General features: G+C 37.5%; 1 protein-coding gene across 23 annotated transcripts in view; it reads left to right on the plus strand.

The window, feature by feature from the left end:
- The window catches only part of swt1 (SWT1 RNA endoribonuclease homolog), a 200,266-nt gene that overhangs the window by 106,438 nt on the left and 73,195 nt on the right, over nucleotides 1–20,633 (plus strand). For 19 of the 23 annotated variants that reach the window (XR_011357696.1, XR_011357697.1, XR_011357695.1 and 16 more), the window contains 5 exons: nucleotides 256–416; nucleotides 7,268–7,406; nucleotides 15,702–15,853; nucleotides 17,954–18,195; nucleotides 18,641–18,784. Coding sequence is in view for 20 of the 23 variants with exons in the window: in XM_069938147.1 (XP_069794248.1) it covers nucleotides 256–416; nucleotides 7,268–7,406; nucleotides 15,702–15,853; nucleotides 17,954–18,195; nucleotides 18,641–18,784 (838 nt within the window). In the remaining 3 variants the exon portion in view is untranslated. Of the gene's footprint in view, nucleotides 1–255; nucleotides 417–7,267; nucleotides 7,407–9,636; nucleotides 9,870–12,848; nucleotides 13,574–15,701; nucleotides 15,854–17,953; nucleotides 18,196–18,640; nucleotides 18,785–19,091; nucleotides 19,172–19,319; nucleotides 20,489–20,633 lie in introns of those variants that run through there. The other 4 variants (XM_069938160.1, XM_069938162.1, XM_069938164.1 and 1 more) reach the window with 4 other exon arrangements.

Raw genomic sequence — 20,633 nt, forward strand, 5'->3', positions numbered from 1 at the left:
ATGATGACAGTATTTTCTCATTTATTTTCCAACTGGTCACATGAAGTAATTATATTTCAACGAATGAAGTTGTTTTAAAACATTACTGTCTTAACAATCAAAGCTTTTTTGGTACATGATTTTGTACAAGTGCTTTCATTCTGTTAAAACTAATTTGACTTTAATAAGTGCTGTCTTAGTGGGAGAGGTTATATGCATTAATCATATTGTGAATTGTTGATTTAACTCTGATATTTTTGTCATTTTATCTTGTAGATCTCAATATACAAAATCAAGATGGAAAAGGTTTATTTGCACAAAAGTTTGTTTTGGATATTACAAGCATTACCTCTCAGCTGGAGAAGTCATTAGGCTGCGCTCTGTCAGTCATCCTAGAAACAGAGATGAAAATAGTGTATGATCATCTCTGGACAGAGGTAAAAAAATAGATTGTTGTGTTGTTTGTCCAGATTTTTTTTCCCCCAGGAACATTCTTAAAAATTACAGATTGACAACAATATCTTTTTTGTACTATTTCATGTACTGTTAAGAATATTTTCTGCAATATGTGACATTTATCAGTCATGGTTTGCTTCCTATTGTAGTTATTTATGGAAGGTATAAAATGTGTTGAAATCAGTTAGATGGAATTGCACCATATTTTTTTCTGCTCAAAATGTTTGGGTTGAGAATCTGTGGCTAGTTTTTGAGAAAACTAGATGAACGGTAGGAAGCCAGTGGAAATTACTTGCATTATTTTCTGGCTTTAAGCCTAGAACAATTTAATAACTACTAATAATGGCTTTTGTATGACAATATGTTCATAACTGAATGTCAACACAGAGTTCTGCATCCAGTTAAAGCTTCAGGAGAAAATTAGCTTGGTTCTATTGTTCATCCACTGAAGATGCACTGTAGTTTTTTATCAGTGTTGTGTGGTTAATATTTTTTTAACTTGTCCTGAAATAAAATAGAAGTCCAAAAATCTGGATGCCATAAATCCGGACTTTTCAAATGCATGCATGCGTAAGTGCCACAAATACACAGCGGTACTTTTATTTTTCATTAAAACTGCCCATTTTGGTAAATGAAGCATGCTGTATTTACTAATGAATAAATTATCAAAATTTACCTGTTTATCTCTTCTTTATTCTTCCTGAAGTTTGAATTTTAAAAGTACTGCCCGAGAATCTGGAAAATCCAGACATCTGGCTGACCCAATCCCCAAGTAGTCTGAATTTTTGGATTTCTACTGTATCTGTTTATGGTAATGTGTACAGCAGTGCACTGTTGTCCTTATACAGTTGATTGTACATCAATATGTCAAGGAATGTCAAAGCCAGTCAAATAATGTTCGAGTGTAGCGGCGGCTACACTGCTCCTGCAATAACACATACAACCAGACAGGTTGAGCTCAATGAGCAGACTAGTTTATTGCAGGCTGCTGGGCTGCACTTATACTCCCAGCCCGGACCTATCTGAGAAGTGCCCTGGAGGGCGCTGACATCTCCTGGGCGTCCCGTGGTCCCCCAGTGCAGGTTTCTGAGCCCCATGCTGGAAGGAAGGGAAACCCCCAATGATGCCATTTTGGCCGGCTGCCCCACTGCATGGCTTACAAGTGGGGTCAGTTCACCTGCCTTGTGGTGAGCTACCACAGGAGCATGAATTGTTTAATTTGGAGCACCAATATGGTTCCATTCTATTTAATGATGTCACTTGGATCAGGATGCGATTCCAGGATGGAAGCAATATGTTCCCATAATTGAGATATTAATTGACAGTAAAGCATTATTGAGGGATACAATGAATTTGGACAAAAAAAATGTATAAACACAGCTACATTTGATGTTGTCTCAGTGGATATTTGTTGAAAACAGGAGATGTGAGAATTGGTGGTTTCAGCGCTTCCATTCCAATGCACCTAGTTGTTTCTTATATGAGTTGCCAGGCTAGGTTTCATTGTACCACTCTGTTATTGAGTAAACAGTTTAGAACCTGTCAGCTTGCAGAGCATCAGCTAAGGTAACCCAGTCGATTCCTGCAGGTTTTTCTTTCAGGGAAACTTGATTGAATCTCAACACAAATTGTTTTCTATGGTAGTTGAAGGTCAGATACCCAGTGTCTTGGAGTAGCATTATAGTCCACACAGCTAGTGCTAGGTGCACATCCAAACCAGCATGATTGTACAGGTGGAAAATACTCATGATTACGTCAAGTGGATTTGATAAGCTTACCTAGTGAAGAAAATATATGTCCAATAACATTATATCAGAGTTTTGGCAATGTGCTGAAGAATTGTGACCTTTTCGTCTGCATGAATTAATTCTTGGGGTGATATGCATGCCAGGTTGCCTACAAATGTGTTAAATAATGACGTGATTGGGGGGAAAGTTTTTGAGGAAGGCCAATGTTCATTGACTAGTTAAGTGTTATTCTGAAAGTAGAGTTGGTGATGATTGCATCATTTAAGTGCACAGTGGCATCTTTCTCAATCCATCTGTTTCATATTCACACGCTTAAACAGAAACTAATATCATAATTTAAACAAATGCTTTGAAATAAATTAGCAGCATCATATAATCAAACTTGTTTTTACAGTTTTCCAGATATCTATGTTTTGATTAGTTATTCCTGTAAATTCCCATTCATTTATTTATGGTATTTTATCAGATTCATATGAAGTAGATAGCATGGTAGTGTACCAGTTGGCACTGTTGCTTCATATCTGCAGGGATGTGGGTTCACTCAAGAAATTAGGTGTGCTGCCATCTAAATTCAGAACCATGGACACTACTAAGCCTCTATGTGCCAAACTTTGATGGTGAGCAGTTCATGCAAAATGCTTTCCTGAGGGCTGCAGAGGGTCAACAGAACATATTAATTGGAGATGTAAACTTCTGCCTGAACCCTATACTAGATCAGACAACAAAGACATTGATGAGATCCAAGGTGGCAAAAACAACTCTGGCCTTTATAAAAGAATTAAATCTGATAGATATATGGAGACAGAGGAACCCGCAGGCTAGGGACTATTCCTTTTACTTGAAACCCCATGACTTTCACACCAGAATTGATTACTTTTTGAAGTCTGCCCAATTGGAAAGAAGAATGCTGGAGTCGGAATATTTAGCAAGGCTAGTATCGGATCACTCACTGCTGACCTTTCAGATAACAGTGTCTGAAAAACAGGCAAAGGCATATAGGTGGCACCTTTATGCTACGCTGTTGAGAAATCCAGACTTCTGCACCTTTGTAAGGGGTCAAATTGCACTGTTCTGTGAAACAAATTGCCCCTCAACTAATAATAAATTCTTAATCTGCCACACACTAAAGGCCTACCTAAGGGAGAAAATAATTTCATGTACTAAAAGTTAAAAAAAAACACTAACTGAGGTGGAGACATTGGAACAGGCAATCACAAAATTGGAAAGAGAATATCAGAATCTGGGATCGAATGAGAAATATCGGGAATTGTAAAACAAAAATCTTAAATACAACACTGCAAATATATAGAGTGAAAAAAAACACTCTTGTGATTCAAGCAAAAATATTATGAACTAGGTGAAAAAACACATAAAATACTGGCATGGCAATTGAGAGCAGAGGAAATTTAAGGATGATTAATGCAGTTCAGTCCGGGACGGACTCGATAACACACAGTCCAAGAAAAATTAATGACACCTTTAAATCTTATTATGAGAAATTGTATAAATCCGAGGCACCAAGAGACGTGAATAAAATTGAGGAGTTCTTGGCGGAGATTGAGCTGCCAGGAGGACCAGGCAGAATTAGATGCCCCACTTTCTAATGAGGAAATCAAACAGGTCTTGGGAACCTTGCAAACAAACAAGTCTCCGGGAGAGGGCAGCTTCCTCCCTGAGGAATTTAAAGACCTATTGATACCATTGTTAATGGGGGTAGCGAACCAGGTGGCAGAGACACAGACTCTCCTAGAATCTTTTTCAACGGCCATCATTGTAGTGATGCCTTAAAAAAAAACAGGGACCCAAAGAAGCTATCCTCATACAAACCTATCTCACTATTAAATACAGACTACAAAATAATAGCCACAGCATTAGCCAACAGGGTCGATACCTTCCCAAACTGATAAATCCACATCAAGTGAGATTCATCAGGAAGAGGCACTCTGCCAACAACTTAAGCAGACTATTTAATATGACACATTTGGCATCAAAGCATGATCCAAGTTTAATCAACTTGCTAGATGTAAAAAACGCCTTAGATTGGCTAGAATGGCCTTTCCTCTTTAAGGTTCTGGAAAAATTTGGATAAACATTTGTTAACTAGATAAAAACATTGTATGACAAACCATGGGAAAAAGTCAGTATGGATGGAAAAGTATCCTTAGTAAGTCCAGCAAGGAGGGCTGGCTATCCTCTGTCTCCAGGGCTGTTTGTCTGAGCAATTGAACCATTGGCAGAGGCGAGCAGGAAATATCATTGATAAAGGAATTCAAAGTGGGTCAGTGCGAGCACAAGATAAATCTAATGACAGATGATGTGTTGCTGTACTTAACAGACATGGCCGGGTCTTTGCCAACGTTGCTCATCACATTGGAGGATTATGGTACAATATCAGGCTACAAACCCAACAAAAAAAAACCCAACATCATGCCACTTGGCAGGTAGAAGCTACAAAATACCTAGGAATCAAGATTGATAGTAAGCTGAAAAACTTATGCAAACACAACTACCCCACTATGCTTGAGAAGACTGAGGGAAAATTAATGAGATGGAGGGATCTGCCCATCATCTTAATGGGAAGGGTCAACTGCATAAAGATAAAGATGATGCTGGGACTCCAATATCTCTTCCAATCTTTGCCAATTCCATTGCCACAATCTTTTTTTTTAAGGCGCTGAATGGCAATATAAGGAAATCCATTTGGAATGGGGAAGTATCCAGAATAGCCATAAAAAAAACTGACATGGGAGTCCAGCTTGGTGGGTGGGGGAGGCTAAGGTTGCTTGATTTTAAGAAATATTATCTAGCAGCTCAGTCGAGGTTCCTTGTATCCTTCTTTCAGGAAGGGGAACCACCCACTTGGGTGCAAATGGGATTGCACGCAATGGGGGAGAGGATGGCAAAGGATTTCATGTACAAATGGGATGCCAAATTAATAGCTAAAAAAAAAACAGATAACCCCCAGACTGAAACATCTGATTAAAATCTGGCTCCAGGTCAGTTAATGTATTGGAAAGAAAGTGGAAATATTGCCTAAGGCACCACTGAGTCAAAATGAATTGATGCCCATGAACAAGGGCAATTAAATCTTGATGATTTGGCACTGGCAGGGGATTCGACATATTGAGGACTGCCACGAAGGGAGACAGCTTATGTCCTTTGAGCAGCTAAGAGGCAAATATGATTTGTCTTATGGGACCTTTCACTGTTTCCTCCAATTAAGATTATTCTGAAGAGATTTGTGGGGCCCTACAGTGACCCCACCTACACCTATTGAGGTTAAGGGGTTATTTCAACTGGGAAACGTGCCCAAATTTATATCAAGAATGTACTCAGTTTGCCAAGATGAAACAGGGGCTACATAGATCAAAGGAAAGATGGGAGTTGGACCTGGGCATCATAATTGATGAAAGATGTTGGTCAGACTGTTGTAAAGATAGTGTGAACACAGTTATCAACTCTAGATACAGTCTGGTCTAATACAACTTTCTGCACCATCTCTATCTCACACAAAAAACAATCCACAAGGCAAAACCAGAGGTGCCAGAAATGTGCTTTAGGTTTGGAGTGGAGCAGGGAACATTCGTTCATGCAACCTGCTCTTGTGTAAAGGTAGCCCCATTTTGGCAGGATTTGGCTGACATACTGACTAAAATAATGAAGATAATCTTTCCGCCGGACCCAACGTTGTATCTACTAGGGAATCTCATGGACATAAGCTACAAATTAAACAAATTCCAAATTCAATTGATATTTATACCTTTGGCCATAGCAAAATATTGCATAGCAATGACCTGGAAGTCTTGACTCCCCTCTTCATATCAGCGTGGATTACCGAGATGCCTATCTGTATTCCCATGGAAAAAATTACGTATAATCTTAGAAACCGACACAGCATCTTTGTTAAAATATGGCAGCCATATCTGAAGTACATGGGAGCATGACTGTAGCCATTCCATGACAAAAAGACTTATAGAAATTCACCCATAGATGGATCAAGAAAAGTAGCTCTACAGGGCGTGATTTCACAGTTCCTATGGATGCACACTGGAAGCGCTGACACCACATCATGCCCCTCTTTCCCTTCTTTTCTCCTCTTCTTTCTCTCTTTTTATCTCTACTTTTCCTCTCTCCGGAGGGGGTGGGAATGGGAAGATATTGATATGCTCTGTAACAGTCAATGATGTGTCCTCCTGGTTTAATGAGGTAAAATCAAAAATAAAATATATTTTTTTTTAATTGGATGCGTTTTATGTGGAGTTTGTATCTTCTATCCATATATTGAGGTAGTTTATGTTGGTTCCTTCCACATCCCAAAGACAGATTGGTGGGTTAGTTAGGCTACATTAAATTATCCTCTTGTGTAATCAGGCGACAAAAGAATTGATGATCAAATAAGGAAGTATAAGTTGCAGGGAAAAATGAAGTGCTCGGGATGGTATTGAAAACATTGGTAGCATACATGGAAGCATATAGACCCTTGCATTTGGAAGGAGCAAATTACCCTAAAAACTTCTCACCAGCCAATCCTTTTGGTCACCACCTGCCCCATCTTTGATGAAGTCTGTTGTTTCCATATTTTCCTCAACAGTGACAACAGAGCCCACAAGATCTGAGTGGAAGTGATCCATCCTCAGCCCTGAGTGGAGATAAAGTGCTACTGTACTGTGCTGCCTTGTTTAACTTCTCCAAATCCACCTGTCTGTAGATTGAATTATACTGACCACTTTTCTGTATAATTGACCAGACAACTGGAAAAATCTGCAAAAGTCTTTAAAATATCCCTGCACTTAAGCCTAATTCATTAATATCTTCATTTATGTCAGTTAGCCTGTCACATGAGAACTTGTCAAAAGTATTGTTTACATTCATGTGATAATGTCAGATACACAACCCTCATTGACTTTTATTGTGATTTGTTTTTAAAAAAAAATAACCAAGTTAGTTGAGCACAATTTGTCAAATAATTTGATTTTTATGTATATTTAAAATATTGGGACTGGACTATTAACACAGTGTTTATAATGATTAGGTATTTCAGGAATGATGCAATGCCTGTAATCTTTTTCTGATCTTGATACTAGATATTATTTCTGAAGCCTCCTTGGTCTTTGAAAGACATATTAGCATGCATGAAGAAGCATTGGATAGCTGTGTTTGGCTTAATCGTGGAAAGAAATTTACAATCATCTGTGAACATCTTAAGTGATTCTCTTCAAACGGGTATGTAAAGATCCTAAAATTTCTGATTTGGTCACTTCAGATTTGAGATTTATTGTCAGAGTACATACATGACATCACATACAACTTCAAGGTTCTTTTTTCTGTGGGTGAGGCAGAATTACCACTTATTGATAGTGCAAAAAAAACTGTACACAGCGTATACATGTAAACAAATAAATAACTATGAACAGATAACAAATGTAAGCAAACTGTGCAATACAGAGAGAATAAAATAAATCAATAAAGTGCACAAGTAAGAGTCCTTAAATGAGTCCCTGATTGAGTTTGTTGTTGAGGAAGCTGTCCGACAGCTACATTCCAAGGCATGTGTTGTAAACTCTGGGTGTACATGCCATTATTTTGCAAAAGAAGAATAAAATTTAACACCACACCAACTGCTGTCTCCTTCAGACCAGCAGCTCATTGCACATCATTGAAAATCTTTTTAATATTGTGCATGTTCCCATATATTAATCTGTGCTGTGCAAATAATTGAAATTTTTAACTGACATTTTATACTTTTTAATGATGAGAATCTCCCCCTTCATTTACCAGCATTGTGAAAAACCTTTTTGGTCTTGATAAAGAATTATCTCCTTCAGGCATGGCCATTTACTAAAATCTGACCATTTTGAGTACCTTATTTTGGTGTTGGACTTTTATTCTTTATTGTTTTCATTTTAGTTTAAATTTTGCTCTACCAGTGCACATTTTTAAAGTGTTCAATTTTATGAGAAAAGCATAGAAATCTTATCTACCCCAACTTTTAGTTCAGAATTATGTGATTGGAAGTTTTATCATAATCATTCTACACTCAGGAATGCTGAGACAGTGAAAGATATTGTTAGGAAGGTGCAGTCTTTAGGTATAAATTTTGAGATAGTCAAATGGATTGAACATTGGCTGAAAGGGAGAGGCCAGAGAGTGGTAGTGGAAAATTGTCTGTCAGGTTGGAGGCCGGTGACCAGTGGTGTGCCTCAGGGATCTGTATTGGGCCCATTGTTGTTCGTTATATACATTAATGATCTGGATGATGGGGTGGTGAATTGGATTAGTAAATATGCAGACGATACTAAGATAGGCGGAATAGTGGATAATGAAGAAGGTTTTCAAGGATTGCAGAGGGATTTGGGCTGCTTAGAAAAGTGGGCTGAAAAATGGCAGATGGAATTTAATGCTGATAAGTGTGAGGTGCTTCATTTTGGTAAGAAGAATCAGAATAGGACATAAGTGGTAAATGGGAGAGCATTGATGAATACAGAAGAGCAGGAGGATTTAGGAGTAACGGTACATCGTTCCCTGAAGGTAGAAACTCATGTGAATAGGGTGGTGAAGAAGGCTTTTAGTATGCTGGCCTTTATCAATCATTGCATGGAATATAGGAGTTGGGAAGTGATGGTGAGATTGTATAAGGCATTGGTGCGGCCTAATTTGGAGTTCTGTGTGCAGTTCTGGTCGCCTAATTATAGGAAGGATATAAACAGAGTGGAGAGAGTGCAGAGAAGGTTTACCAGAATGTTACCTGGGTTTAAGCATCTAGAGTACAGGGAGAGATTGGGCAGATTAGGTCTTTATTCTTTGGAGCGTAGAAGGTTGAGAGGGGATTTGATAGAGGTATTTAAGATTATGAAAGGGATAGACAGAGTGGATGTGGATAGACTATTTCCGTTAAGAGTAGGAGAGATTGAAACAAGAGGACATAAGTTAAGAGTTAAGGGGCAGAGGTTTAGAGGTAACATGAGGGGGAACTTCTTTACTCAGAGAGTGGTAGCGGTGTAGAACGAGCTTCTGGGAGAAATAGTGGCGGCTGAGTCAATTTTATTATTTAAGAAAAAGCTGGACAGGTATATGGATGAGAAGAAGGTGGAGGGTTATGGTCATTGTGCAGGTAGGTGGGACTAGAGAGGAGTGTTTGGTTCGGTGCAGACTAGAAGGGCCTAATTGCCTGTTTCCGTGCTGTAATTGTGATGTTATGTTAAAGCAAATTATTTCATTTGATACCATCATTCTTTATGTAATTAACAATATATTATGAATGGCACTGTAACTTTTGATTTGGTTCTCATATTTCATTGATTCTTAAAGATTTTCCACAATAGACGTGAAAGAAAAGTAAAACTGCATAATTTTTATATTTTGTGGAGTTTACTTGTTAATTTTCTGTTTATACTATTAATTGTAGCTTCAAAAGAACACTATATGCAGTAATTTCCTTATCCTATTTTCTCAGGCACTAATTTTAAGAACATTCTGGTGTTGTGATAATCTTCACAGAAGGCTTTGTTAAATGTTTAATTGTGCATTGAATTGTTAATTTCCTGTCAGTTGAGGCCTGGCTATACCATAATAAACTGGGCTTTTCCCATGCTGTTTGATTAAATCATTCTCAGAGATTAGCCTCTTTGGATGTACATGCCCCCTACTGTATGACAGATTCTATTATTTTGAAAAATACACCATTTGTTTCTGTTATACAGTAGTAGTTTCAATTTTATCATAGATAACAATACATTTGAATTTGCTGAAACTAATGATATTGACAAATATAATGTTTATTGTCATATACTTTGTACAATGTTGACTAAAATTTTTGTTGTAGCTGAACAGCTACATAGTTTTAAAAAAATCTCCAGTAGTATACTGAATTGAATTAAAAAGAGACAATAAATACACGTAAATTAGATCGGTGATAAATATTGAACAATATGAAATGTAAGTGCAAAGGGATGCTATTTATAGTCATGACTAAATGCAGGATCATCTAAATGTCATGAAGACGTGATTGTGTCTTCATCAAAAAATTTGGTGCCAATTTGAATGGCAATGAGGACTGTTGATTGGATGGTAATTTTGACCTCTTTTTGGTATGATCAGATCTGATGCTATTTATCATCATGTAAGAAAACAGAAATTTAATGTTACACAAAATTGCCTTTAGTCTGCCATAAGTGAGACAGAGATTTGCCATTAGCATCCCACATCGCTCCTTACATTATGAGGGAAAGTGAAGCAAAAGAGACTCCCTTCAGAGTCACTAAGTATCTGGATTAGTGTGACAGACTTGTGTTATTATTAATCTTTAAGTTATAACATATTATATTTCAGAGAGGGACTTTGTGGGTTGGAAACAGGGAAACACGCACAAAGACACTTACATCTCACATATTAATGTTAGATGAGAAAGGTCTTCCAGAGTCAAAGTTATTCAGAGTCAAACAGAAGCCTTATGATCCTTCCAGTGCTGAGAGAGGCACCTATTCAAACAAACAGCCATTTGCTTCATGACCTGTGGAGATAAGTTAGAGACTACTGTGTTTTTAGAAAAAGAGCCAGTGATGATCAAAGCAAGTCATGTGATTAAAGACATTTGAAAAGCTGCATTTTAAGTATTCAACCAGATTCACCTGAAATCAAGTGCAGTCATATTCTGTGAGAAGAGAACTGCTACTGTATTCTCATTATCATGGGAGGAATACAGAATCCAAGTAGCTTTGGAAGAAACAGGCACTTCAACTGTCTTTCTTTGTTAAGAGAGAACAATGTTACCGGGGGTCAGTTGTAATGGTAATTTCATTTAAAACCCTTGCCTGGGTTCGTGATATAATCGTGTAAATCACAAGTTTTGTAACCTCTAAGAAAGAGAGGGGAATTGTGGAAAAATCATGTGAAGAAACATTTCTCTGAAAGCAACTATACAAGAATTTGAGTTTTGAGAAGTTTGATGACTTGCCGCCTTACCCACTTCATAATAACTTTTGAACAACCGTTTAAAGATTCAGAGTTTCAACACAAAAGATTTATAAGACTGAACTTTAAATTTTAATCACCTGTTCAGAATTGTGCCTAAACTATAATGGTTTTGGATCTGCGCTCCCCCACACACACACACATGCACCACTGAAAATGGTGGACTACCGCATCAAGAAAGCCCATGCCCACTAATGGCCTTCATGAGCCAGGAGCCTGTACGAGAGCCATGGCCAATCAAAGACCAGCTTGCCAGTGATGTCACATCCACCTGCAGCAGCTGGAAAATCGAGCCCAGTGGTGAGAAGCTGGGTCTATAAAAGCAGGGCTGGGGAAATCAAAAAATCAATCTTAACTTCACTTACACCCGGTCTTCTCTCGCTCTATAGTAGCACCTCGCTACAAGTAGTTATTAATAAAAATTATTGTTTTGAAGATACCACTGTCTTGGTGAATTTCTACTGCTGCTGGTCTAGGTCCAGTTCATTTCAAACTATTGGTAACCTGAGCCCAGATCCAAACCTCTGATACAATCAGAATTAGAATTTATTGTCATGAATAAGTCACAAAATTTGTTGTTTTTCGGGAGCATCACAGTGCAAACATTAATATAAACCACCTTACAACAATAAATAAAAATAGTGCATGAAAAGTCAAAGTCAGGCAGTGTCTTTGGATCATTGATCATTCAGGAATCTGATGGCAGTGGAGAAGTAGCTGACCTCGTGCTGCTGAATGCTCAACTTTAGGCTCCGGTACCTTTTTCCTGATGGTAGCAGAGTGAAGACGGCATGACGTGGGTGATAGGGGTCCTTGACGATTAAAGCTGCTTTCTTAAGACACTGCCTCTTGTAGGTGTCCTTGATGGAGTGAAGTCTGGTACCAGTGATGTCGCAGGCCAAGTTAACAACTCTCTGGAGTTTTTTCTTGCCTTGATTATTGGTACCACCATACCAGACAGTGATGCAACCAGCCAGGATGCTTTCCATGGTACACTAGTAGATGTTTTCAAGATGAGGAAGCCTTCAGCTCCCAGGGCCCTTTGGGAGCCCTTCTTGCCTTCAGCACCCTTTCGAACTTCCGTTCCGATAGCTGGTTCTCATGAGCCAGTCACCAGCAGCCCACAGCCTGGTTTGAGTCCTTTGACCTCAGGTTGACAGCAGAGCTCAGCCTGTGTGGGTTCATCAGCCGCAAGTTGCCACAGTTCACCGCCTATGTGTCATTCAGCCACATTGCAACTCACTGATTCATCACCATGGTCACCATCCTTAGCATCATCTCTGCTTCTCTTTCTTAACAGGGGTTGTCTCCCTGTTACTGGTACCCTGTGCCATTCCATTGCTCCCCAGAAGTTTCCTACTCCTCATGGCCGCTGCCAAACACAGATGGTCCATCTTGGACCCAGATCCCATGGTCGGCTGCTTTAACTGGCTGTTTATAGCCTGTACGGTGCCATTTGCAGTAGGACTGGGCAATAGGTCCCCATGGGGGAGTGCTGAGTCTCCACTCCCTGCTCTCCCCAAGTCCATGGTATCGTTGCCATTACAGCGGCTCTTGCAGCGTCGTCATTTTTATTAATGCGCTTCACTGCCCAAAAAAAAAACAATTGTTTGAATAAAAAAATTGTGGTGTTTGGCAAATGTATTACTAAAAAGCTAGTCATTTCCTGTTTTTATTTCTTCTTTATCACACAAGTTTAAGGACAGAAACCAAAAATTGACAGCAACTGAGTGACAAACAAACATGAGATTCTTTCGGAATTACTCCTTTGATGCACCTAATTAAATCAATTCCTCAGGTGTGAGATGGATGTTTCTTAGCTTGGATAGAGGATCGGTTAAAAGACGAAAAGCAAAGGGAAGTAACAAGGTTATTTTTGTTGATGTGTGGTGCTGAATTGTGAAATTTATATGTCACATTCATGTCCTCTGTTGTAAACTGTACATTAATGACTTGGATTTTCGTGACAATAAATTCTGATACTGAACATGTTTGCAATGAAATGCAGATAGATTAAGTAAATGACCGTGAAGATAGCAAATGGAATATTACGTGAGAAAATGTGAGGTTAATTACCAAGAAGAGTGGATCATTTTAAATCATGACTAAACGTAGATATGTAGAGCAACCTTTGTGTGTTGGATCATACATGAAATGGAAAACATTCTTGTTTGCTGGTTAGATCATCTTTTTCTGTAGTCAGCAATGCTACTGAACTTGGTGTTCTCCAGAAGTCTCCTCTCCCAAGTTCTTGCCAGCCTGAAGCTCCTGCATGCTACCCTTATACAGGGTTTTAATTTCAGATTTTAGATTTATTGTCAGAGTACATACATGATATCAGATTCTTTTTTTTTTCTGCAGGCAAAGCAGAATTACCACTTATTGGCAGTGCAAAAAAAGCTGTACAGAGCGAATACCATGTAAACTATAAGAACTGTAAACAGATAATGAATGTAAACAAACACTTCAATCTCCATCAGGTCATGTTTGGATTTATGGAATTCATTTTGTTGGAATGCATAGCCAAGAAGGATATATTTGTCTAAAACCTTTTTGTATTAATGTCAAACAATGATGATCTCCAAGAAGAGATTGTCTAATCATCAATCATTAATATTCAAAGGAAAACAAATGTCAAATTCTCCTGCTTCACATCTTGTGGGTCACCACTGATCACAAACTTTACTGGACCAGCTACATAAATACTCTGGTTGTAAGGCAAGCCAGAGGTTATTTATTTTTGGAAGTGACTTCTCTCAATTCTCTTAAACCTTGTCATAATTTATAATTACAAGTTGATTAATGCACTGGAATTCTCTTTATCTGGATGAGCACAGCTCAACACTCAACAATGCAGCTTCGTTGATCTAATATCCAGAATATTCATTTTCTCTCTCTCCACTATTCTAGTGCTGCAATATGTGTAATAAAGCACAATAACTTTCATGACTTCTCTCAAATTTACATAATTTACCACAACGATAGAAGGAAAAGAACATAGAAGAGAAAGTATCAGTTACATTTTTCCTCCACATTTAGCACCTTTCTGCTCTGGGAATTAGTCAGAGTCCACCATGGTCTCTTGGTCAAAATCCTGGATCTCATTAAATGGCACTGTAGGAACATTTTCACCAGAATGATGGTTTCATTTAGAGAATGCAGCTCGCAAGCACTATCTCAATGGCAATATATCGTGAAAATTAAATCCTGCTTTTGTGATCAACATCAATTCACAGGAATGATCCATTAAAAAAAAATCCACATTCATTTTCCTCCTGTTACTTATCTGCTTTTCCATCTTATCTTCCTTCCCTCTTGTTGATTGTCTAAACATCTGCTTGAGTACCAATTAAAAAATACAAACAAATCAAATGAACATTCTATTCTAACATTGTACATTTAATCATAGCAAAAACAAAAGAATAATGAGTCGATTAACATTGGCTATGATGTTACTGCAAGTCATTTTTTACTTGTAATACTGGTCCAACAATATGCTTTCTCAGTGCCTATAGTATAAATCAGTGGTTCTCAACCTTTTTCTTTCCACTCACATACCACTTTAAGTTATCCCTATGCCATAGGTGCTCTGTGATTAGTAAGGGATTGCATAAGTGGTATGTGGGTGGAAAGAGTACGTTTGAAAACCATTGTTTTAATCATATCTCATTAACTCATTATGTGCATGGCTTCATAACTCCAAAAAAAATGGGCCAATGAGAATTTTTTTCAAGTAAAATATTTCAGAAACAATTGGGTCTAGAGAGCAGTGATTCTCAACCTTCCCTTCCCACTTACATACCACTTTAAGTAATCCTTTACTAATCACAGAGCGGTGATGGGATAGGGATTACTTAAAGTGGTATGTGAGTGGAAGGAAAAAGGTTGAGAACAACTGGTATAAATGGTGAAGACTTCTGACTTGCATGGAGGAAGCTGTAGAGGGCCTTAGAAGGTGACTTTGACCACTTTTGGATTTCCATGTTGCAAATCTTAAAATTCTAAGATCGTGGGTAACATTATCCTGATGGATAAAGATCAGGGGGCAGGGGTCATTGGAGGAGGAGGTCTTGTTTAAGCAGAAACTCAACTGCAACAGCTATACAAGTATAGTTATGAGTTAGGGGGATGATAAGGGCTGGATATCGGGAAGAGAGATAGGTATGTCATCTTCAGTGATCCCAGTTAGCAAAACACACCCCTCTCTTCATCAGTGGTATTGGTAGGGTTTTGTGCAATTTTTTGACATAGCAACCTGCACCCAGGATGGAGATTTTTTTTTAATGTTAAGTACCCACACAATAGTATTCACTTTGCAGAGTAGTGCTATGAGTTACCTTGCAGTTGTATTTTCATGTTGTGTAATTCTGTACCTCAAATCTCCAGTAGACAGCAGGCAGAATATTAGCAACAATTTCAGCATGTCAAACCAATTACCCAAAACTAGGTCCAACGCACTTCTACTTCTTCCTAGTTAATTCCCAGTGTCAACTTTTTAAAAAAACAATAGCTATTTTATTGCTAATGATCTCATTTGTCTTTTTTAAGATAAGAGACCATCATATAATCGCCTCACTCTTAGCTGCATGTTGACAGAGTCCAAAACACTATTGCAAGGCTTCAGCTCAAGATCAGATTATGGTGGTGTACTCCCACGCACTTTGGCTGCCTTGGATGAGTTACTCAGCAAGGTTTCTGAGGTACCTTATGCAATTTATTTTTAAAGATGTATGTTATACTGGTACAATTGTTATAAGTGGTAAAAGTTTATAATGTTTAAGAAAACATGGAATGAATCATTTGCAGTACCAAATTTAGAGACATCTTTGAGGCTAGAGAAATTGTGGGATTACCACTTTGAATGTTTCATAAGAAATTGTATCTAAAGTTTCCTTTCTTAACTCTTTTATGAGATTGTGTGATTGGGGAAAAGTAAGGGATTGTGACTGAGAAAGTTTCACCCTGTGGCATGGGACAGACCCAACAGGTTTGTGAATTTAGATTGATATTGTTGTTTCCAACAATTTCTGCTGTTATGATTCTGGATGCAAATTTCAGGAGTTTTGCATTTCTCAACAACTAATGCACAGTGCATTGAATCCTTTAGCAAAATATTAAGAAATAGTTGTGTTGTGATGGGCCAAGAAGTGAATAAAGGGCAGAGTGATGCCTCTGAACCAAGAGATGAGTAAATCGTGTATGTCTTTGTGGTCTGGATGGGCATGAGATTGGAAAATAATGCATTGGAGAGGTGCTTGATTAGGTAGTAAAATAATGCATCATTTGGGAGAGAGAAGAGTGCCTAAGTGATTGGATGGGTGAAGCTAGGTGAGGTAGAGCAGAAGAGTGAGAAAGATAAATCTGAAGATAGGATGAGAATGAAAGAAAGACAAGTGTCTGAGAACAAGTCAGGAAGAATGATCTCTCCTTTACAATTTCTGAAAATTAGTATTTTGAATTAACTGGAAACCAGTTGCTTTTGTCTTTTAATATAAATATTGACTCGTTAGCAAAAGAATGAACATAAATCAACTGAGAGTTAAGTTGAATATATTGGAAAGGTTTCCAAAGGAATAAAGAGAAGTATTTAATACATGATTTTTGTGAAAGACCTGGATGAATAAAGGCATTTGTGGATTTACAGAAGAGGTCTATGTCAGAAGAACAGGAAATGTGAGAGGAATGGGCATTATTGAGCAGCAAAGCTTTAAATTAAAAGTGAGATGGGATCATGAAGGAATCAAAATTTTTAATTTAACTTATTTGGGAATTTGGATACTTAAATGAATAAGTATTTACTTGCTTGACTTCCTTTCTCAGATTAACAAAAATATTGCATGAGAGAACATTTGAAATAATATTCTGGATAAATTGGAGTTTATGGAAAATAAATAATTAAGGCCAAAAAGGGAACCAATTCAAATTAACTTGCTTCCAGTTACTTAGCTGTAGAAAATAATTATGATTTTGGTTTGGACACATGAAAGTATGTGATGCCAAATTAACAGGAAATAATGTTTCAAGATGTTGGCTATGCCTTGTTTGTAATTCCCTTTCATCTGATTCGGAAGTTGGTGGGTTCAAACCTTACTTGATTGCATAATCTAAGTGGGCCATTCAATACAAAACCATTGACTACCAAGAGAGATATCTACAGGTCACATGTTGAACTGAGACATCCCAGACCTGGGATCTTTATACCCAAAGATCCAATGACATGATACAAAGCAGAATCATTTTTTATGTTGTTTGATCAATTATGTATATCCTTCAACCAATATCACCACTAACTGGTTTATTTAGTTATCATTTATGATTTGTAAGATTTTGCTGTAATCGACTATTAGAATTTTAATGTCATTAAGATTTGAAGAATAGAAGAATGATCTAAACCTAATATAAATATTGGGTGGCTCAACTAGCAGAACTTTTGCCTCCATCATGCTCGTTCGAGATTTCCTGTGTTATCTGTGTGGAGTTGACACATTTTCCTTTGAGTACCTGGGTTTTCTCCAAGTTCTACATTTTCCTTCCACAGTGCAAAGTCGATTAATAGGCCATTGACCGCTCAGCTGGTATATGCAGTGGAATCTAGGGAATGTGGGTAGAATAAATTGGGATTAGTGGAAGTGGGTATTTCATAGTCAGTATTGGTGGGCTAAAAGGTTTGATATTGATCTTTATTTTCAGTTGATGCCCACAGATCCACATGTAGGCAAACATTCAGTAGCTTTCCAAGAATAGGAAACAAAAAACACATTCCTTATTTATATTTTTTATTCTTCCCTTGTATTATTAAGGGTGACAAGAAAATTGAACCAAATTCAGAGTGTTTGCAAGAGTCAAAAGAGTCTTCTGAAAAAGTAGACATTTCATTTGAATCGCCATTGAATTCTGATCCAGGAAAAAATGTCACGCTGCTCCCATTCAACTGTCACACTGGATTCCCAGTATCAGGGATGGAAAATGCTCAAGTTGTGAATAAAAGTCAACAAATTTGGGCCACCTTTGAGAATGTCTGGAATATAATAAACAAATACAGGTAAAAATAAGCATTGTTTAATAATGTCAATCTAATATTTTTTTTTGATCATTTTATCCTTTGCGATGCAATTGCACTGCAGTTGTTGACTAGACTAAAGAGACTAGAAAGTGAATCCCTAGCTTGCTTTTAGAGATCCAAAGATTGTTACATCATTGATGAAGTTCAGGTTTCTATCTTTGATATTGTGCTATAATGGCCAGTCATTAACAGTTATCGGCTGAATAACTAGCACAAACTCACAATGACAACCAATCTGGAATATCAAGAACAATCATCGACCTGCTGGATCTCATTAAAACAGAGTGTTTGATTTATTAGTTGAATGAGGAATTCTATCAATATTTGTAATAAAGGAAAAACTTTTGTTCATGAAAAAGTTTAAAAAAAATTTAATCTTGCATAACAGATGAGATTGTGAGATGTAATTTTTTTTTTCCCCCAGCTCATTAATTTTTGCAACCTTTAGCCTTCCTTACAACTCATTAGCTGTTGCAATAGACAGCAAGCTGCCACTTCCTGAGGAAGCATTTCAGAGCCTTCAGAAGTTGGTGCCTGCTGTAAAAGAATTACTGTCAGGAATTCAAAGGTAAGCATGTATATGGCATTTACAAAAACATTTTTATGGTGTTTAGAAAAAGATTTTCAACATGATACATCATGGCCACTCACTACATGGCAGAAACAAAATTTATTATTAAACATGCATTAATCCTTTTCAACTTGATCCAAAACACATCCTCAATTTCTTAAAATACAATGATTACAAGTAGTTTAGAACATCATCAGTTCTCTCAAGCCATTAAGATTTTCAGATAGAGTGACAAGCTTTGCAAGATGAACAGAATTTTTTTCCTTCTAGTTAATGGCATCACAGCATATTTATTCCTCTATAGAAACTGAGAGACAGAAGAAGACAGTTCACAACTTTGGCATCATATCTAACCCTAAAATTAAATTCGAACTTCATCCATGATATCAGTGGCCACTAGTTTCAACTTTATTGTGTATAAATTTATTTGCTGCTTGTACCATCATTCATTCATTTTTGATCACAATTCACTCCTGCCTGGCTCTCTTGTTATACTCTCTCCCCATGTCTGAACTCTACATTTTTTTTTTAGACATACAGCACAGTAAAAGGCACTTTCTGCACACAATTACACTTGATTGACCTACACCCAATACGTTTTGAAGGATGGAAGGAAACCAGAGCCCCTGGGGAAAACCTAGGGAGAACATGCAAACTTCTTACAGACATCATAGGATTTGAACTGCAGTCCTGATTGCTGGTGCATTGAGCTAACCACTACGCCAACCATACCACCCTTTAACCAAAGTAAATGAGGCCCGTATTGCTCATGCTTGCTGGTATACATTGGTTCCTAATTAAGCAATGACCCCATTTTAAAATATTTATCCAAATTTTCAAATCCTTTCATAGGCTTTCTTCCCCTGCAAGATATTTATCCCCTAATTTTATTCTATTGAGTATCTCTAAATTTAATTATTGTATCATTAGTAGTAATATCTCCAACTACCAGACCCTTATGATTTGCAATTCCCTTCCTGTCCCTCTGCCCAAATTCCCTGGAGATGCATAGGGTTGTAAAGGGACTTTTTGGCCTTCATAGATCAACTTATTGAGTATAGGAGTTGGGATGTTATGGTAAAGTTGTATAAGACATTGGTGAGGCCAAATTTGAATATTGTGTGCAGTTTTGATCACTTAACTACAGGAAATATTTCAATAAGATCAAAAAAGTGCAGAGAAGATATACTAGGATGTTGCTAAGACTTCAGGAACTGAGTTGCAGGGAAATGTTAAACAGGTTAGGATTTTACACCATAGACCATAGCAGAATGAGGGGAGATTTGATGGAGGTATTTAAACTTGTGAGGGGGATTGACAGAGCAAATATAGGTGAGATACAAACCAGAGAACATGGGTTAAGGGTGAAAGGGGAAAAGTTTAGGGGGAACATGAGGGGGAATGTTTTCCAAATAGAGATTGATGGGAGTGTGGAACAAACTGCCAGCTGAAGTGGTGAATGCAGGCTCAATTTTAATATTTTAAGAATTTGGACAGGTACATGGATGGGAAGAATATGGACTTGGTTGAGGTCAGTGGGGTGAGGCAGAAAAATGGTTCAGCACAGACTAGAAGAGCCGAAGGCACTTGTTTCTGTGCTGTCATTTTTATGGTTCAATCAACTTTTTTAAAAAAAGGGTAAAATGTATCTCCTTTGTCATACTTTTAGTGAAATTATCCCAGTATCGATGTAAAATTTCATTTGATAGTCTATTGTGAATCACTTTGAATTATTTGTTCTATGTTAAAGGCATGACATATAGTCAAGTTTTTATAGAAAACCTTATGGGTTGTATTTTTAAAGAAAAATTATAATCATATCAAATTTTCAATTAATACACATTTG

The sequence above is a fragment of the Narcine bancroftii genome, chromosome 5 (assembly GCF_036971445.1).
Source record: "Narcine bancroftii isolate sNarBan1 chromosome 5, sNarBan1.hap1, whole genome shotgun sequence".
In the NCBI taxonomy this organism is placed as follows: Eukaryota; Metazoa; Chordata; class Chondrichthyes; order Torpediniformes; family Narcinidae; genus Narcine; species Narcine bancroftii.